This window comes from Mesoplodon bidens (assembly GCF_964165515.1).
Source record: "Mesoplodon bidens genome assembly, chromosome: 13".
In the NCBI taxonomy this organism is placed as follows: domain Eukaryota; kingdom Metazoa; phylum Chordata; class Mammalia; order Artiodactyla; family Ziphiidae; genus Mesoplodon; species Mesoplodon bidens.
This window is the reverse complement of record NC_138169.1, coordinates 51,785,620-51,803,938: the sequence shown is the minus strand read 5'-3', so window position 1 is coordinate 51,803,938 and position 18,319 is coordinate 51,785,620. Positions and strand designations below refer to the sequence as shown.

At 46.0% G+C, this 18,319-nt stretch overlaps 1 protein-coding gene across 7 annotated transcripts in view; it reads right to left on the bottom strand.

Moving 5' to 3' along the window:
* FHOD3 (formin homology 2 domain containing 3) overlaps window positions 1-18,319 on the bottom strand; it is a 497,371-nt gene that overhangs the window by 75,241 nt on the left and 403,811 nt on the right. For all 7 annotated transcript variants that reach the window (XM_081253453.1, XM_081253447.1, XM_081253448.1 and 4 more), the window contains one exon: window positions 7,616-7,912. In XM_081253453.1, coding sequence (XP_081109579.1) covers window positions 7,616-7,912 — 297 coding nt within the window. The remainder of the gene's footprint in view (window positions 1-7,615; window positions 7,913-18,319) is intronic.

The window sequence follows — 18,319 nt, the reverse complement described above, 5'->3', positions numbered from 1 at the left end:
AGGATAACTAAGGGGCTTCTGCCCTAACTATACACAGGGAGGCAAGGAAATGCTCCCTCACCCATGGCAGATGTTGGAAAGGCTGTAGAGTTATCCCCCTTTCTCCCCCTACTCCACCTCTGCACCAGGGCAGCCGAAGTGTCTGGAGAAATGCACAGACCATGCCATTGGTCACACTTTAAGTTCATGGCCACCAGTCTTCAGGTGATGCTGCCTGGCGGTCCCATCCATGACCTCTCCTAGATGACTTTTCACACACCTCCACTCTCCTCTAGCATCCCCCACCCATCTCATCCTCTGCAAGCATGGCCTTGTTTCCTGTTTCAAAAACTTAATAGACAAAGTCAGAGATCTTCCAGGGCCTCCATTCTGCCTCCACCCACCCACCTGCACTTGATCCCTGACCATGGCCTCTGTCCTGTGACACTGACAAACCGTCCTCTTAGCGGGGGTCAACCACTCCACTCGTGCATTTGGAAACCACCCCAGCAATTCTCCATCCTGCATCTCCCATGCTCCCCCTACTAGGCCTTCCTACTGGAATATAAACATGGTATAATTTTACCCATTAAACAAAAACAGAAAACCTCACTTGATTCCACTTATCCCCCCACCTACAATCCAAATTTTCTCCTTTCTTTTAAAGGAAAGCTGCTTATAAGAGTTGTTTTGTTATCTCCAGTTTCTTTCTTTATTCTCTCTTGAAGCCAGTCTAGTGAAGTTTTTGCTCCCTTTCAAAGATGCTCCTTTCCGGGTGACCGATGACCTTCCTGTTGCACAAGACGCAGCTGTCGCTCCCTCATCCTTGACTTATGTCCTTCACTTGGCCTCCCAGACACTGCACTCATTTGCTTTGCCTCCTTCTTTTTGGCTGCTCCTTCTCAGTCTCCTGGGTTGGTTCCACCTTGTCTTTAACATTTAAGTGTCCCTGGACCTCTTCTCTCCATCTACACTCACCTTCTTAGTCATCATCTCATTCAGTCTCAGGGCTTTAAATACCACCTTCTGCCCTCACTCCCATCCACTCACTGAAACTGCTTCTCCTGCAGTCATTTCCTACCTCAGACACAGCTACTTCACCCATCTTGCTACCAATTCCAAAAGCCTCAGAGTCATCCTTGACTTTTATCCTGTTCTTTCACCCCACACAGCAGGGCATCCTGTTAGCTAAATCTTCATGTTACATCCGGAATCCAACCACTTTTCTCATCACCACTCCTGCCATGACCCTGGTCCGAACCAGCATGGTTTCTTGCCGCCGGTATTGCAGGGGAGCCCCTAGCTGGTCTCAGCTTCCACTCTTGTCCCTCTGCAGTCAGTTCTCAACACCACAGCCACGTGATGTGTTACAATGTCCGATCGTATCTCTCTGCTTAAAGTTTTCTAACAGTGCCACATTTCACTGAGACAAAAAGCCAAGGACCTGTCAATGTTCCCAAGCCATTTGTGATCCCACCTTAATTTTCTTTCCTCTCCTACCACCACCTCTACCACTACCACCACCCCAGATATACACACATGAACCTCTTCAGCTACAGCAGGTCCTTGACATTCGTAGAACTCACCAGGCGTGAGGTGATCCAGCCTCAGGATCTTTGCCCCTCCTGGGACAAACCCAGGTAATCACACAATTTGCTTCTCAACTTCCTTTAGGTCTTTGCTCAAATAGTATCTTCCCAGTGAAATCTTCCCCGATCACCTTGTTTAAAATTGTGCAAACCTCCCTCTCCCCCTCCAGTTTCATCCTTTCCTGCTTTATTTTCTACCCAAGCACTTCTTACTGTCTAATCTTCCATGTTTCCCTTTCTGATTTTACTGTTGCCTTTGCCCCATCACTGGAATGATTATCCTTACTTGTTAAGCTGTGTTCCTCCTTGATATGTAAACTCTACAAGAGCAGGGATTTGGGTTTGTTTTGTTCCCTGTTGTATCCCCAGCACCTAGGATGAATGAATGAATGAATGAATGGTCACCAATGTTATCCCTCTGAATTTGCTTCCTAAGGGCCAGGGCTGTGCAGTGGGCATTTCAGGATGTGAGTTCCATCAGATATCTAGGGCCTGTGTGGATACTTGTTTGAGCAGGGGGCAGAAGACCTAGGCCGTGGACGTGAGCACCAGGAGCCTTCTTTCTACCAAAGAAGAGCCAGATCAAATGGGCTGGGGGGGGGGACACTGGTCTCTCCCACATAGCTGTGCCTTCATCTTGAGGAGTATTTACTGGGGAAGCACAGAGGCTCCCTGGTGCTCCATTTTTTCCTGTGTAGCTTTGTCCTCTGTGTTCTCCTCGACAGTGGCCTGAGTTCACCAAGCGACCAACACCAGAACAAGGAGCTCTTAAGCCCTCTTGTAGGTTGGTTTCACAAACAAAATACACTTAGGCGATAACCACCATCAAAGAGAGAAGAGGTGGCATTTGAGGACACGACGGAAAAACTTCTACAGCTGGTCAGACAGTCCTGTAAATAGGGAGACTGCTTTGATGCCAGGAGGCTGCGGCAGATAAAGTGGCTGAGTCTCTCTGAACAGACTGCCTCACTCTCTTCATTTATTGGGAAATGTTGGCAGTTTCTTATTTTGGCAACAGGGAAAAGAGCATAATCAGGTAACATTTTGAATGCTGGTTTTCTCGTTTACATTCTTCACTCATTTAGGTCTTTTTAAAATCATTATGTAGGGTGCTTCTTTGTCCCTAGTAATTTCCTTTGCTCTGAAGTCTACTTTATCTGATATTAATATAGCCACTCCAGCTTTTCTTTGATTAATGTTGGCCTGATATCTTTTCCCAACTTTTAACTTTCCATCTGCCCATGTCATTACGTTTGAAATGAGTGTTGTATACGATAGCATGTAGTTGGGTTGTGTTTTTATACACTCAGCAAATCTCTGTCTTTTAATTGATATGTTAGGGCTTAAGTATGCTGTTTTATTTGTTTTGTTTGATCTCTTTGTTTCAGTGTCTGTTTCTCCTTTCTTGGTCTTGGGTGGATTACTTGAATATTTTTGAGAATTTCAACACGATTCATTTAGAGTGTTTTTGAGTACATGGCTTCATGTAATTTTCTTAGTGGTTGCTCTAGGTATTACAATATATATACTAACTTATTTAGTCTACTGGTATTTACTACTTTGAAGTGTAGAAATCTTACTTCCATTTCGATCCCATTACCCTCCTACTTTTGTCTTAAGTACACAATTGTCTTAAGTACTTCCTCTACATATATTGAACACCATATATCAAATATAATTTTTGCTTCCACCATCAAATATGATTTAAGCAGCTCACGAGTAAAAAGAGAGCATTTTTTAATTTACCCCTATTTTTACCCATTCTGTTGTTCTTTTCTTTCTGGAGTCCCAAGCCTTCTTCTGTCATCATTTCCTTTCTGTTCGGAGAACTTCCTTTAGCCATTCTTCAAGGGTAGGTCTGCTAGTGTCAAATTCTCCTAGTTTTTCTTTAACTGAGAATGTCTTTACTTCCCCTGCATTGTTAAAGGCTACTTTTACTGTATATGTAATTCATGGTTGATAGTTCTAGTCTTTTAGCACTTGATAGATGCTGTGCCCTTTCCTGCTGGCCTCCATGTTTAGGATGAGAAACCTGCTATCCTTTGAATTGCTGTTCCTCTATAGGTACCACGTCATTTCTTTCTTTCCAAAAACTGTTGTTTTGGTTTTTAGTTTTCAGAAGTTTGTCATTTGTCTTGGTGCAGATTTCTTTGGATTTATCCTTGTTAGGATTTGCTCAGCTTCTTAAATCTGTAGATTTATACCTTTTGCCAAACTTGGGAAATTTACAGCCATTATTTCCTCAAATATCTTTCCACACTGCACTCTATCTCCTCTTATTCTCAGACTCGGATGAAATGAATGTTAGTTTATTGATATAATCCCATGGGTCCCTGAGGCTCTGTTCATTCTTTTTAGTCTATTTTTTTCTCTGTTATTCAGATTTGGTAATTTCTACTGATCTGTTTTCAAGTACACTGATTATTTTCTTTGTTGTCTCCAATCAACTATAAAGCATGTCAAATATTTTATTTCAGTTACTGTATTTTCCAGTTCTATAATTTCCCTTGGGTTCTTTTTTAATATCTCCTATTTCTTTGCTAAGATTTTTTTTCATGTATTTCCCGAGCCCTGAGTGTTTGTAACTATCCACTGAAGCATTATTATGATGACTGCTTTAAAATTTTTGACAGATAATTTCAGCATCTGATTCATCTCAGTGTTGGCACCTGTGGATGGTCTTTTCCCATTCAAGATGTGATTGCCCTACTTCTTGATATGATGAGTGATTTTCTATTGTATCCTGGATATTTTCGGTATCATCTGATAGACTCTGGATAATATTTAATCTTCTCTTTTAGCAGGTAGTCACCCTTTTGGGGCGTAGCCTACAGGGCTTGGTGCAGGTAGATGTTCAGCTCCCTGCTGGGTCCTACCGTCACCACCCAGGAAGAGGGCTGACTCACACTCCCTCACTGCAGATGGGTAGGGTGGAGTTTCAGCACCCCCTTGACCCCACCAGCATCTTCCCAGTGGAGGTGGAGCACTAACTCACATTGGCTCATTGCCTCCAAGTGAGGTGAAGGCTCAGCTTCCCACCAGTCCCCACTGATTCTGGCTTGGGGAGAACAGAGTGCAGACTAGTACCACCTCCAACCACATCATTCTACCTTGTTTATACTGGGTGGGGATGGAAGCTCAGCTCTCCGCTGTGCTCCCATCAGCATCAGGGACAAGGAGGGTGGTGATGGGGACAGAGAATGTTATTAGTCCCCTCTCCACTCCTCATTAAGTCTAGTTCCTTCTGGGTGGGGGTGAAGGCTCAGATCCCCACAGGACCCCACAGACACTACCCTGTTGGAGGAATTGGGACCCACTTGCTTCTCCCCTTCAGGGGATAGACTGAGCTCCCCATTAAGCCAACACTACCCCAGCAGGGGAACTGTAGCACTACCTGCTTCTACTGGGCAGGGGATAGAAGACTGGCTCCCTTCTGAGTCCCGGTGACACCACAGGGTTGAGGAGGGGAGGGAACAGCAGAATTGTCACTCTTGTTTCCATGGGGGTGCTGTATAGAAGGCCACTTCCTCTTCAGTCTCACTGAAACCACTGGGTTATGGGGAGAGGTGAGACAGTGGCAAACTTTCCATTAGGCCTTATGTAGGATAGAGCACTTATTAATAGCAGAAAAGATTTTCTCTTCTGTTAGGCAATGCCTTCCCCAATCCTTTGGCTAAGGGAATCGGCTTTCCTTGAAGCTTCACTGCCATGTCGTTCAAGTTCAAAGCCTCCTAGGCAGTCTGCTTCCTTCTTTCCACCTTTCAGAGTCCTCCTATGATTGGTTGTTCTGTTACATCCAGGGTGCTGGTATTTTAGTTGTGAGATGGAGGACCTGGGAGCAATGGGGCGTCTCCATCTTAGCCAGATTCATTCATTTAGTCATCAGTGGTTTTACGAGCCCCTACTATGTTCTGGGCACCCAGTTAGGAAGTAAGACCTCACAATGAATAAGACAGACATCCCCATCCTCACAAAGCTTACATTCAAATAGAGACAAAGTACAGTTATACAAGTAACTACAACAAAGTGTGATGAATGTTACAGTAAAGCCTCTTACTCTAATGCCAGGGAGTGGAACACATGAAAACAAAGAAAAATAAAACCACACATCTGCAATAAGTTGGGTCTCTTTCAAGCCCTACAAATTCATTCTCAAGTAATAGGTACAACTGTTAGAAATAAGACTGGGAATCACTTTGATTGCCTTTGTGATTTAATTGAGAAAATTCTGAAAAGCAAAAGCAATGGTGACAGAGCTTCTCTGTCTCCACAGCTGCTGATGTGCCCATGAGCAGTGGGATTTTTTAGGAACCAATAAGCTACAACAAATAAACATGGTCACATTTCTTAACAGCACCAGACTGAAGCAGAAAAGTCAATGCAAAGCTCCAATTCCTGGACACCACCAGCTTTTGGTAGAAAGTCAGTGGTTCTTCACTGGGAGCAGGGTCTCCATTTTTGGAAAGTTGTCCTTATTTGGAAGGATATTGGGCAATCTGATCCAAGAAAGCTCTGTTCCCCGGCTCATTTTTACTAATCCAACTCGTTTATATGTTTTAGGCCTGCTAAACCTAGTTATGATGAATAATACTTAAAGCTACTCATAATAGAATAAAACATGATTTAAGGCCAAATGATCAAGAAGACTTACCCGACACCCTGTACTGTGACCATAATTACATTAAATGTGAATAACAACAAGTAGAATTTGAGAGTGTAACTGTAATCTGACTTTGAAAGAAATTTAGTATCAATATACGTAATCCTTTTAGCACATACATCTTCAACCAGACACAAGATTTTCAATGTGATAATTCCTAAGACATAAAGTATTTTAAGACCTCCTTTTTCACTATATAATGGTGACCAGTGATATATAGAATAAAATCGAATAATATAACTGTGAAAACTCAAATATTAACTATTTAGACTAAGCCATTGATTGACAGGTCTCCTAGGAGACATTATGGATTCATTCATTCATTCAATCTTTGTTCACTCATCCAGGCTTCAGGGACAATGTATTCTAAATCTGTGAACTAACGTATCATGCCTGGCTCATGCCACTGATTGGCAGGCCCTTGCAGCTGCCATTTGGGCCTAAGGTGTAAGTTCCTTGAGTCTGTGTCACTGTGCAGCCTTAATGAAGCCTGGCCCATAAGACATGCCTTCACTGTTGAGGAGAGTCAGTTGAAAGAGGTGGCTTCCTGCCACCCTGACAGTGCACAGGTCATGGGTAGGAAAACCAACTCCATGGTGTCGCATATGAATCATAATTCAAATGATTATTTGAATCGTTTACAATTCCTAGAACCCTCTGTGGCACCCTCCCCAAGTCCCTAGCGAGGACTAACGTTCCATTTGATCCCTAAACATAAAGTCACCATTAAACAGGAGAAACTGAATGAATATCGGGGATGACACCAAAAAGGTATGATTCCATAAGAAAAAGCAGGTACTTAGTATTGAAGAAAAGAGTGGTCCTGAGCATATTGTAGAAAATTACCTAAATTACATACATTCCAGCTGAGCACATCAAATTGATCTCTGCATGCTGTGAACTGGCAGTTTTTGAAAGTACTCATATGATTCATTTTACCAAATCTGCTCTGGTCTGAAATGTTCAGTCATAGTGGCTTAACACACTTCCTTGCAAAAACTCTTTCAAGGGAGTAGACAACAACATGACATGTCTCTAAATTTAAATCAGAAAAAAGCCACACTTACTACTCACAATTAAACAGTTAGAAGGAAATGAGGAATTTCTCTTCTGGGGTTTGTTCCTCAGGAAAAGCCCCTTGTCGCCCTCATTATCAGGCCCTTTTCCTAGCTGTAGAAGTGACGGTGCAGCCTTGTGCCAGAGGGTCGGGGCCCTTCTGCAGGGCAGGAAGCTGCTGGCTGGCTGATGGGGCCAAACCCCCCTCCAGACACTGGGGGACAGTCTGGGGAGCGAGCTGGGCCAGCCGGTCAGCTCAGAGGCCAGCAAACCAGGTCCCCTGCCCTGGGGTTCCCTGGGATGTGTTCACGGGGAAAGGGGGCCTCCTTACCGGTCCCCCTGTCCCGAGAGAGCTTGTCCTCCTTGTCCTCCCTCTCCAACGTGCTGCTGGAGGACGAGACGCTGGAGGCCGAGCAGTTGTCCCGCTCGTTCACTGCCTCATTCTGCTGCTCCTTCTCACTCAGGGAGGCTCGCTCTTCAGCCTCTGGCTCCAGGGCCCGCTCCACCTCGCTCTCTGCTCCCGTGTGGGCAGGGGCTAGTTCCCGGCTGGCCTCATCGGCCACCCGTCCCACCTCTGCCTCTGCCTCTGCTTCTGCCTCTGGTTCGGGCTCAGGATCGCCGGTGCTCACTGGGGGAGATAACAGTGGAGATTATGAGCAAGACAGGAATTTCTTGGAAGCGTCGAGTGAGGGTGAGATTGAACATGAGGCTGATTTCTCCGTGCTGTCTGAGGCAGGCAGAATTCTAAACTGGCCCCTGAGATTCCCGTCCCCTGGTTATTCAGTCAAACACAGACTGAGGCACTGCAGGGAAGGGGCCGTGCAGCTGGTATTCACGTCTCAAGTCTCTTGACCTTAAGATACGGAGATTATCCAGGTAGGCCTGATCTAACCCGGTGAGCCTTTTAAAAACAGAGTGTTTCCTGGTCAGCATCAGAAAAGGATGTCAGAGATTAGAAGCACAAGAAGTATTTGATGAAGTACTTCCCTGGTGGCACAGTGGTTAAGAATTTGCCTGCCAATGCAGGGGACACGGGTTCGATCCCTGGTCTGGGAAGATGCCACATGCCGTGGAGCAACTAAGCCCGTGCACCACAACTACTGAGCCTGTGCTCTAGAGCCCACAAGCCACAACTACTGAGCCCGTGCGCCACAACTACTAAAGCCCGTGTGCCTAGAGCCCGTGCTCCACAACAAGAGAAGCCACTACAATGAGAAGCACGCTCACTGAAACAAAGAGTAGCCCCAACCTGCTGCAACTAGAGAAAGCCCGTGCACAGCAACGAAGACCCAATGCAGCCAAAAATAATTTAAATAAATAAATTTATTTTCAAAAAAAGTATTTGATGCATCAGTGCTGGTTTTAAAGATGTAGGGGGCCATGAGATGAGGAATGTGGTGGCCTCTAGAAGCTGAGAATGACTCCTGGCTGACTGCCAGCGAGGAACAGGGACCTCGGTCCTGCAAGCACAAGAAACTGAATTCTGCCAACAACCCGAATGAACCTGGAGGTGGACTCTTGCCAGGGCCTCCTGATAAGAGCCCAGCCAGCCACAACCTTGACTGTGGCCTTGTGATACCCCCGGCTGAGAACCCAGTTAGCCATGCTGGGCTTCGGACCTATGGAAACTGTGAGATAATATAAATGGATGCTGTTTTGAACAGCTATGTTTGTGGTAACTTGTTACACAGCAATAGCAAACTAATACATGATCCTTTTGCCTCTTCAGGGGAAGAGGAAAAAAGCCCATGGTGAATCAAGCTTATTGATAAGCAAACAGCAGCCTGATGTTCTATCAGTGGCTAAACCAGTGAGGTCCATCACCCTTTGCTTGAATTATGTTTGCTCATAATGTGAAGTTATTCCATACACTTGAAAGTTACTTAGAAGAATCACTCACGGGCACAGAACTCTTTGTAAACCTGTCAAGGCTGGAGATTTGCTGCTTAGGCTCCATGGGTGTCCCCTAGGAAGCAGGGAAATGGCACAGTCTGCCGTATGCATGTTTTTGCTGAGCAACCCTCTAAGGTGTGAGCTGTGAATGGGTAGCAAAATGATTGGGAATTAAAAAAAAAAAAAGTCATCTGTGACGGCCAGAGGAGGACGAGTCACTCGTGAGGGTCTGACCCTCATGGCTTGGCAGAGCCACATTGCTGGAATCCCGGCAGTGCCACCAAGAGCATGTGCTCCAGCCCTACATACATACTGCTCGAAGCAATACAGATTCAGGCAGGATTGGTGCATGTAAGGGGCCTGCCCTGACCCTATAAGAACAGGCAGTTCAGAGGGCTCTCTCTTTGTGGAGATATCCTGCCAGCTCAGGTGAGCAGGGATGGCTGGCAATGGGGTGCCCAGGGCAGGTCTCCCAGCAGGCCAGGCAGTGGCATTACTATGGGAGAGCAAAGCTCAGGCCTCACTGGGCAGGGGGCCCACCTGCCCTCAGCGTCCCAGCCAGAAGTCATTCTGCCAGGACTCACTGGGTCCAGAACCCCCGCCCCTCACCTGCTCTCAGGCTGCCTTCCTCAGAGAATGAGTATGGGAATTGTGGGGGGAGAGAGGGAGGCAGTGTAGAGAATGAAATGCCAGCCTCTCCTTACATCCTGGGTAACTTCTGACCTACACACAGAAGAAATCCTCCTCCGTGGGAACCGCACCAGTGCCCTTCGGATGGGAACTGGGTGTAGAGGACAGAGGGACTTCTGCCCGCCCGGGCTTGATGACACATTGTATGTCTTCTGCTGGGGACTCCAGCCTAGTACAGGCACCTGCTGCCTGGGGAGAATGGGGGAAATGAGGATGGTGTGGCAAAGGCCCTCTGCTGTCTGCTGGGTGCCCTTGCTGGGTGTCCCCAAGAGGGATGGTTTTGGAATTGGTGATAAGAGAGCAAAGTTTCCAGGCTGAGATGCACTGGCTAGCAGTAGCAGGAGGAAATGGAAGGGCACACAACTGTGAACCCGTGTGCTCAAGATGGGTGTGTCAGGCGTTCTTCCTTCCTTCCTTCTTTCCTTCCTTCATTTATTTATTTAGGCTGCGTTGGGTCTTCGTTGCTGTGCATGGGCTGCCTCTAGTTGCGGTGAGCAGGGGCTACTCTTCGTTTTGGTGTGCGGGCTTCTCAATGTGGTGGTTTCTCGTGTTGTGGAGCTCAGGCTCTAGGCATATGGCCTTCAGTAGTTGTGGCACACGGGCTCAGTAGTTGTGGCACACGGGCTTAGTTGCTCCGCGGCATGTGGGATCTTCCCGGACCAGGGCTCGAACTCGTGTCCCCTGCATTGGCAGGCAGATTCTTAACCACTGCGCCACCAGGAGAGTCCCAGGCATTCTTCCTTAAAAGCAAAAACCAGGCTGGATACAGGGAAAGAGCGAAAAAAACTTTGAGAAAAATTCCCTTTGGTGCTGAAGGACTTTTTATGGTATTTCTTTTTCATTTGATAATAGAGCATTTAGCAAAGAGAAACAGAACCCCATCGTTTTACTAGCACGGCAAAAGCATAGTTTTAGCAACAGCAGTGTCATCGTTTGGTTGACAGAAAGCATATGTTCTTGCACACATTTACTTCAGAATAGCCACATCAAAACGAGAATGTGTTTCCAACAGCCTAGCATGTGGCGTGCATTTAAGTTTTAATTGGTGAGCATATGGCAAAACTGGCAAGGGTGCCTCTGTGGGGCTTTATCACTGATGGGGAGATGGGTGCAGTTGGTTGCCATCAGCCTGAGTCTACTCATCATCCCCAGGAGACTGGCAGACAAAGCAGGAAGGATCCACAATTTGATGGCTGTTTGACTCCAGCCTACATGCATGTTTCCTGCCACTTCAGCAGTGACTCTGGCCCCTGATCAGCCAGCGGTTGCAGGGACAAGTGAGGCAATGGACATGCAAGCTCTAGAAAGCCACACATTCTTGGGAATAAATAGTGTAATTTCATCCCCCTACGTTCCAGCCTTACTTTCTGGAGTCAGACATTTAAATGTGTGATCCGACCGCTGGGGTAGTTTCTCTCTTTCATCACTGTTGTGGAGGAAATCATCTCCAAAACTACCTCTTGACCAGAATGCAGGCTCAGTGTCCACAAGGCCTCACTGCAAATCTGCAGTGTGTGAAGCTGTTCTAATGATGAACAAATTAAATAAAATTCACACACATTCAAGTCAAGCCAAGCCACCAAAGATGGAGAATGGAGCTGACAGAGAGCAAACACGTGTGGCTGCTCATTCCTGACACCCTCTGCACTGAATACACCAGGCGACACATGTGTCAAGGGCACAACACACACCCCGGCTTTCAGAGGGCTCACCACTCGGCTAGTGACACGGGACATAAAATCCTATCAATGGGGGTCACGGTGGTATGCGGCCAGGCACCCAAGTGAGGGCCTTGGGTACCAAGTAGCAGGGAGTCCCTGCAAAGGGCCCACGGCTGAGCCCTCTTCGAGCTGTATTAATCAAACACAAGAATGACAAGGCACAAGTTCTCTGGGGGCCAAGACTCTGCTTTCCTCTCACATCCAAGGGCCCCCAGTTTGGTCTTGGGGCCAGCATCTTCTCACAAAGTTCTCATGGACACTTAGGAAACATTGTGAGACTACACACTGAATTCCAAAACATTTCTGCCCGCCTTCCTATTCTCTTTCATCAGGACCTCGGTCACCAGCAGTCCCCTCCACATAGTCACAACCATTCCTTCTGAGTCATTGCCCTAAGCCACACCAGCTGCCCTCTCAGCAGACCTGGGAAAAAGTATCATCTACCCTTGCCGAGTCCCCTAGAAATAGGAGGGACCATGAAAGTCTGCAGGAAAAGTCCTCAAGGGAGCTAAGATATTTGTCAATACCGAGGGACGAAAATTGCTCACAACTTCTCACTGATACCCAACAACAGTACAAGTGGTGAGAGGCACATGGACACACAAGACAGGCCCAGCTCTTGTTGTTATGGAGGTTACAGGGATGCTAAGAGATCCTACATGTCACCCGTGGCCTCAGTACGGCAAAGGTGGGCAAACCCTAACACCAACGGACACAGGGAAATCCCAGCCCCTCAGCTCCCACCAGACACAATAAAAACATTTATAAACACGATGGATATTCTAAGAGCAAATTCATGTTGCCCTGGGAAGGTCTGGCAAGGGTTTTTGCAAAGCCTAGGATGGGTCATGAGTCTCTGTGCCAAAAGGACATTTAAGCAGAGTCTCCAAGGATGAAAAGGAGTTCAAGAGGGGAAACTGGACACAAATGTTCTGGGCAGAAGGAAAGAGCACATGCAGCTGGGAGCACAGGGTGAGCGGAGGAATGAAAGCTGTCCGGCGGCAGTGGCTGGGGCAAAGGGCCTCATAAGGTGAGTTAAGGACCTGGGGCTTTAGACGGAGGGCAGTGATGGATGCTTCATGGAGAGACAGGCCACATTTCACTTTGTCTGAGAGGACCCCTGACTATACCCAAATCACAGGCAAACCACACTTCTGGCTGGGACAGCTGAGGTGGGCCTGTAGCTTCAGAGGAGGCTCTTAGTCAGTGTTCGGTGAACATTCAGGAAGCAAACCCTCAAAGAGACTGAGGAGGAAGAGGTGAATGCCAGTCAGGGGGGCTCAAGAGAAGAAGAAAATGATTAAATGGCATCCTTGGAAGAACACATGGGCAAGTGACAGAGATTCTGGACAGTGGGAAGAAGTTTTCCATCCCAGGATCCCCTGGAGGAAGCAGTGTGTTTGCATCTGAGGAGAGCAGGGGTACTGCAGGCCTGTGGTCCCCTTTGGGGCGCTGTTCCTGAGCCCTGCACACCAACTCTCTACTAAACCCTCAGACCCCTCTGTGGGGAGGGGTCTCTTACTGCCCTCAGAAAGCTGAAGCTGGGAAGGAACAGTGAAGGCCCAGGCCCAGGTGCCCAACAGCCCTTCTCCGCATGGTGGGTGCGAGCTTGGAAGTGAAATGAGGACATGGCAAGAAATGCCTGGCAACATAGAAGGCGTCCAAAACTGGGATCTGTCTTGCTGGACCACAGCCTGAGAGAGCAGACTGATGGGATCTTGGCACTGAGAGAACATACTTAGCAAAGGCCAGAAAAATGTATTTGGCCAGAACCTGCACTGACCTGATTCAGAGAACTTTAAACTAAATTTTAAGGTTGGAGGTGGGGGAGTATAAGGGAGGAGAAAAAAAAATACCCAACAAAACAAAATTAAACTGTATAAAAGGATATGGTATGGGATAACTCATGGAATGTGAAAGATATAACAGGAAGGAAGAGGTCCATGGTATATTCAGAAGGAAGTAACAAGGAACCTGGTTGATGCCAGCCTGTGGGGAAGGACCCATAACCTGAACACGGCCACTAAAGTGAATTCTTTATCCAAAGGAAATAGACATTACAGGAGAGAGAGGCTGGGGAACCAGGGTAGGAGCCCATCAACGTGGGAACCACAGTGAAAGAGGGAAAACCTAAGTGTGTTTGTTGAGAGAATAAAAAAGCATGCCCCGTCTGATGACTGGGACGTCCCTCATGCAGATCACAACACTGGGGTGAGAAGAGGAGAGAGCAGGCCTTGAGGATTTCAGCTCATCCCCTGTTCCAAGGCAGCCGGGGCAGACACTGACTCAGACTATCTAGTTCTTTGTCCCTTTAAAAGCCCAGCACCAACTTCTCATCTGATCCGCAAAATCTTACTCGACATCCGGCCCCGTTTGGCCTTAAGTGAAGTAAAAATAAATGCTACCGTCTATAGAGTGCCTTCAACACACTGGTGCCGTCCTAGGACCTATAGACACGTCACCCTATTTAATTCTCATGTCAACAACATGAAGATTAATGTTCCCATGTGAGAAATGAGGAATGGTGTTCGGAGAAGTTAAGTAACTTGTCCAGGGCTGCACAGCATACTGCATACTCTCGGCCTGCTCTTCTAGACCCATTCTTTCTGCTGCTTTGTGCCCTGAGAGGCTGGTCTCTGCAGGGTTTGCGTTCCCTCTCACTTTCAGACGGGTCGGCCCTGGGAGGTACCTGCAAAGCTAGGAGGAAGGAGAGGCTGGTGTATTTATGTTCCTGCTCTCTTTATGGGGGGCCACTTTGGCAGAAGGTGTCAGGCCAGCTTTTCTGTCCGCAGGGCTCCCTCCCAAGGCTACAGCTCTTACCAAGTCCTAGCTGTTCACTAAGTTTTTCCAGGCCTGGAGGCAGAAACAGTGTTGGCAGTTTCCCACTGCTGCTAGTCTCTGGGTGCTTCCCTGCCCTCTGATGGTCCCGCAACCCTCTCCGCACCTCTGCAAACCGTCCCTTCACTGCCTGCCTGCAGGCACCCTCTGAGCATGCGCCATCTACTTCCAACAGAAGCTTGCTGATGAGCAGAGCTGGGATTTGAACTTGGATTGGCCTGATAGAAAAGCCTGGGCTGTTAATCATGATGTTACACTGTGCGGTGGGTGACTTAAGCCACAAAGGACAAGTATATAATCATTCCTGAAAGAACAAAACAACACAAAACAAAAAGTGGGCACAAACGTTCCAGCTCTGCTTTCATCAATGTCCCTGACAGCTGAGTCCAGAGTGTCCAACTGGAATCTCCTGTCATGCAATTTTTCTTTGAAGAGATAAATTGCTGGTAGAAAGATCTGAACTTAATAAGTCTTTGGGTGGCTTCAATTGATTTCAGTCTGTGATGGTGTCTCGATGACTTTGCCAGGACTTGGCTTTCTGGCAGGTCTTATGAAACTGAGGGCTGGGCCAGCCAGTTCTATAATAGTTGCTCCAAACTGTGTAGATTCCAGGGACCTCCCCCGTTCAGAGCTAATAACTAACACCATCGACTTTAAACTTGTGGTTTAATCATATAAATGTGAAAAAGGTCCCATGAGATGAAGCTCACAACTTTGAAAATTCTTTAGATTTTGCTTTTGGTGTTGGGCCAATTCTTTCTAAGCTGTTCACTCAGATTCACTCTAGAGCAGGATTTCTCAGACTCAGTACTTTGGATATTTGGGGTCAGATAAGTCTTTGTTGTGGGTGGCACTGTATCCTATTATCCTGTGCATTATAGGATATTTAGCAGCATTCCTGGCTTCCACCCATTGGAGGCCAATACCACTTCCTCCCCAGTTGTGACAACCAAAAATGTCTTCAGATGCTACCAAATGTCCCCTGGGAGCAAAAAATCACTCCTGGTTGAGAATCATTGCTCTACAGGAATAGTTTCATTAGGATGGGCACAAATTCAGCCTACTTCAGCTTTCCAAAAAGACACTACCTGCAAAATACTGATTCATGGGTCTAATGAATTTGTATGCCTTTAAAATTAAGCCCAGCTTTGTCCTCAAAATTAGAGCTAGATCTTCCAAACAGGTTCGGGCCTAAGCCACCTCTTAAGATGAAAACCATATATGGTCAAAATTACCTTCAAAAGTCCTTTTGGAAGATGCCACCTTGCAGGATCCCACACACACCCTCAGAGTTCTGACAATCCAGGTTTTCACTGAGTTTCAGTGCAACGGTGTAAGAAGTCTTGGGCTTATAGTCACGGGCCATGTTATCTCAAAATACAGGTCCTTAAACTCTTAAATCACAGTGGGTGCAGCAAGTTGTTCAAATGACAAGAGGAACATGAGAGTCAGGAATGGCTCAAGAAAAAAACAGATCCATGGCCCTCATGTTGTGTTCACCTGGGGACACACACCTGAGTTGTATGTTAAGCAGGATTGCAAGCACTATTTAAATTATAATTTTCACTCCCCCCTTTTGCCCCTCAGATTATGCTCCTGATTAAATTCACTTGGTTAAACATGTATATGATATAACTCTACTGTAATATCATATAGGACAAAAAAAGAAGAAGCCAGTTTCAGGTCCAGTTATTGTAATATTGATTAACATATAGATTCTATTTCACACTAGAAACAGAAAATGAAAAGCAATTTAAGATGACCATATCATTTATTGCTCCGTTGTTACCTTGAACTCAAACCATATCACCCCAAACATCAACCCACGGTTATAAAGACTTCCTTTGAGCTTATTTAAATTCTTCTTCTAAAGCCAGATAGATAGGCCTTGACTTGGTTCAGTGTCAAACAAGGATAGACTCCAATACACGTTCATCCTTCCATTCCCAGTAGGGCTGGAGAAGCTCCTGGGTTAATGACATGCCCATTTCCTTACAAGAGCAAATAGAAAGACAAGCCCTTCCTCAAGGATGAAGACACTAATTCCAAACCAGCAATGCATTTCAACAGCACCTCTAGCTCCTGTCAAGTCCCAGACAGAAACAGCAGTGACATCAAAACCCAAACTGCTATTTTGGAAGAGATACACTAGCATTAAAATCGATGGTCCTGAATAATAACAGCTAGCAAAAGAGTGATCAAACTTGAGGTTTTTTCCTAATTCAGGCTTACCAGGATGTAGCTACTCTTAATGAGATGTTCTAATGTGATTAGTAGCAACACTCATTCATCCTATAAATACTTACTGAGACCTCCCAGGCGTCAGGCCTTGTGCTAGGCACAAGGAAGTCAGATGTGAAAAAATACCTTCCCTAAAATATTTTTCAGGCTAAAGTGGCCTCTTAGGTAATATCCAAGAGACATTATAAGATCAAAACAATTAATATCTAAAGAAAATGTTAGCTCTTCCTGCCAGTAGAGTCTGACCAAGCCTAAGCAGAGCCAGCTGGCCTGCAATTGGGATATGACTAGAAATCCCACTTTTAAATTCTCATCCCTAAAAGTTGACCCTTCCTCACTTACATCTAGTCACTAATGGATGTGGCTTTCCACTTAGCCAGTAATTCAGTTTATTTGCACTTGTTAGCAAATTTATTCACAAAGAAATGGAGAAAAATTCACTTAAAATAAGGAGTATTTTTAAAGGTAGTTGAAGGAATATCTTAATTGTCAATTTGTCAAGAGTTATCCTCTGAATTTTCTCCCTCTTTTAGAGTTAGATCCTAAGAAATGGTCTATGTACATTATGTTGACTTTCTGCCCGAGTTCTCTGTCTACATTAGGCCACCAACATTTCTTCAGTCTTTACAGAGGGGCCTATATAGTCAAAGATGTGCCCTCCATCACGGTCCATGCGACAAATTTCTGCATACAGGGGAAACAGCTATCTCTGTAGATTAATGTACTTGCTTACTTTTTTTCATTTATTAGCTCATAAAACATTTCCTGAAGGCTTATTCTGCTTCAAGCACTGGAAGATAACAAAGGTGAGTAGAGGCACTAGCCCTCCTCTGAGAAGCACACAAAGGAGAGAGGACCACTTGTGTACACAGTGAAATAAGTCCTATATCCCAGGCAAGCACAGGATGTAAGGAAAACACAAGAGAGGGTTCAAAGAGGCTTTAGAGAAGATGCTTCAACTAGATAAATAAAAGTCCAGTGGGCACCCCATGGGTGAAGGCACTCAAGTACAGAGGCATGCCTGAGAGAATAGAGCACTTTTCCATGACTGAGGATGGTTTGGTCCCGATGGACAATAACATGTAGAGGTGGTTATCGTGGTAAGAGACTGGCTGTAGGACTGGATAACCAAGAGTCTTGAGTGCCATGCAAGATCTTACCTTCACATTGTAGATGATGGAGAGCCACTAGAGGATTTTAAAAATAAGATATAGACATGATTCTTTTTTTTGGCTGGGCTGTAAGAAGAACCTGGAAGAGGTGAGATATAGTAGAAGCTACTGAAATGACCATCTGAAAGAACCATCTGAAATGGTCCAGATCTCATATGGTTAAGATCGGGACTAAGGCACTGACAATGGGGAGGCATGGGAGAGGGCTGATTTGAGAGAAAGGAGCACATAAACATTTGGTGATTGACTTGATGTAGGGGTGGGCATTGAGGGGGGAGGCAAAGTTACATGTCTGCTTCCAATTTAAATAACTAGGCCAGAGGAAATGGTCTTAACCAGATGAGGACTAGGAGGTATGAGCAGGTTTGGCAGTAGGGGTTTTATGGGTGAGAGATGAGTGACATCTCCCATTGAAAAGCCCCTGACTGGCACTTGGTAAGTCTGAAGTGTCTAAGGAGCATTCAGATGGCAATGCCTAAG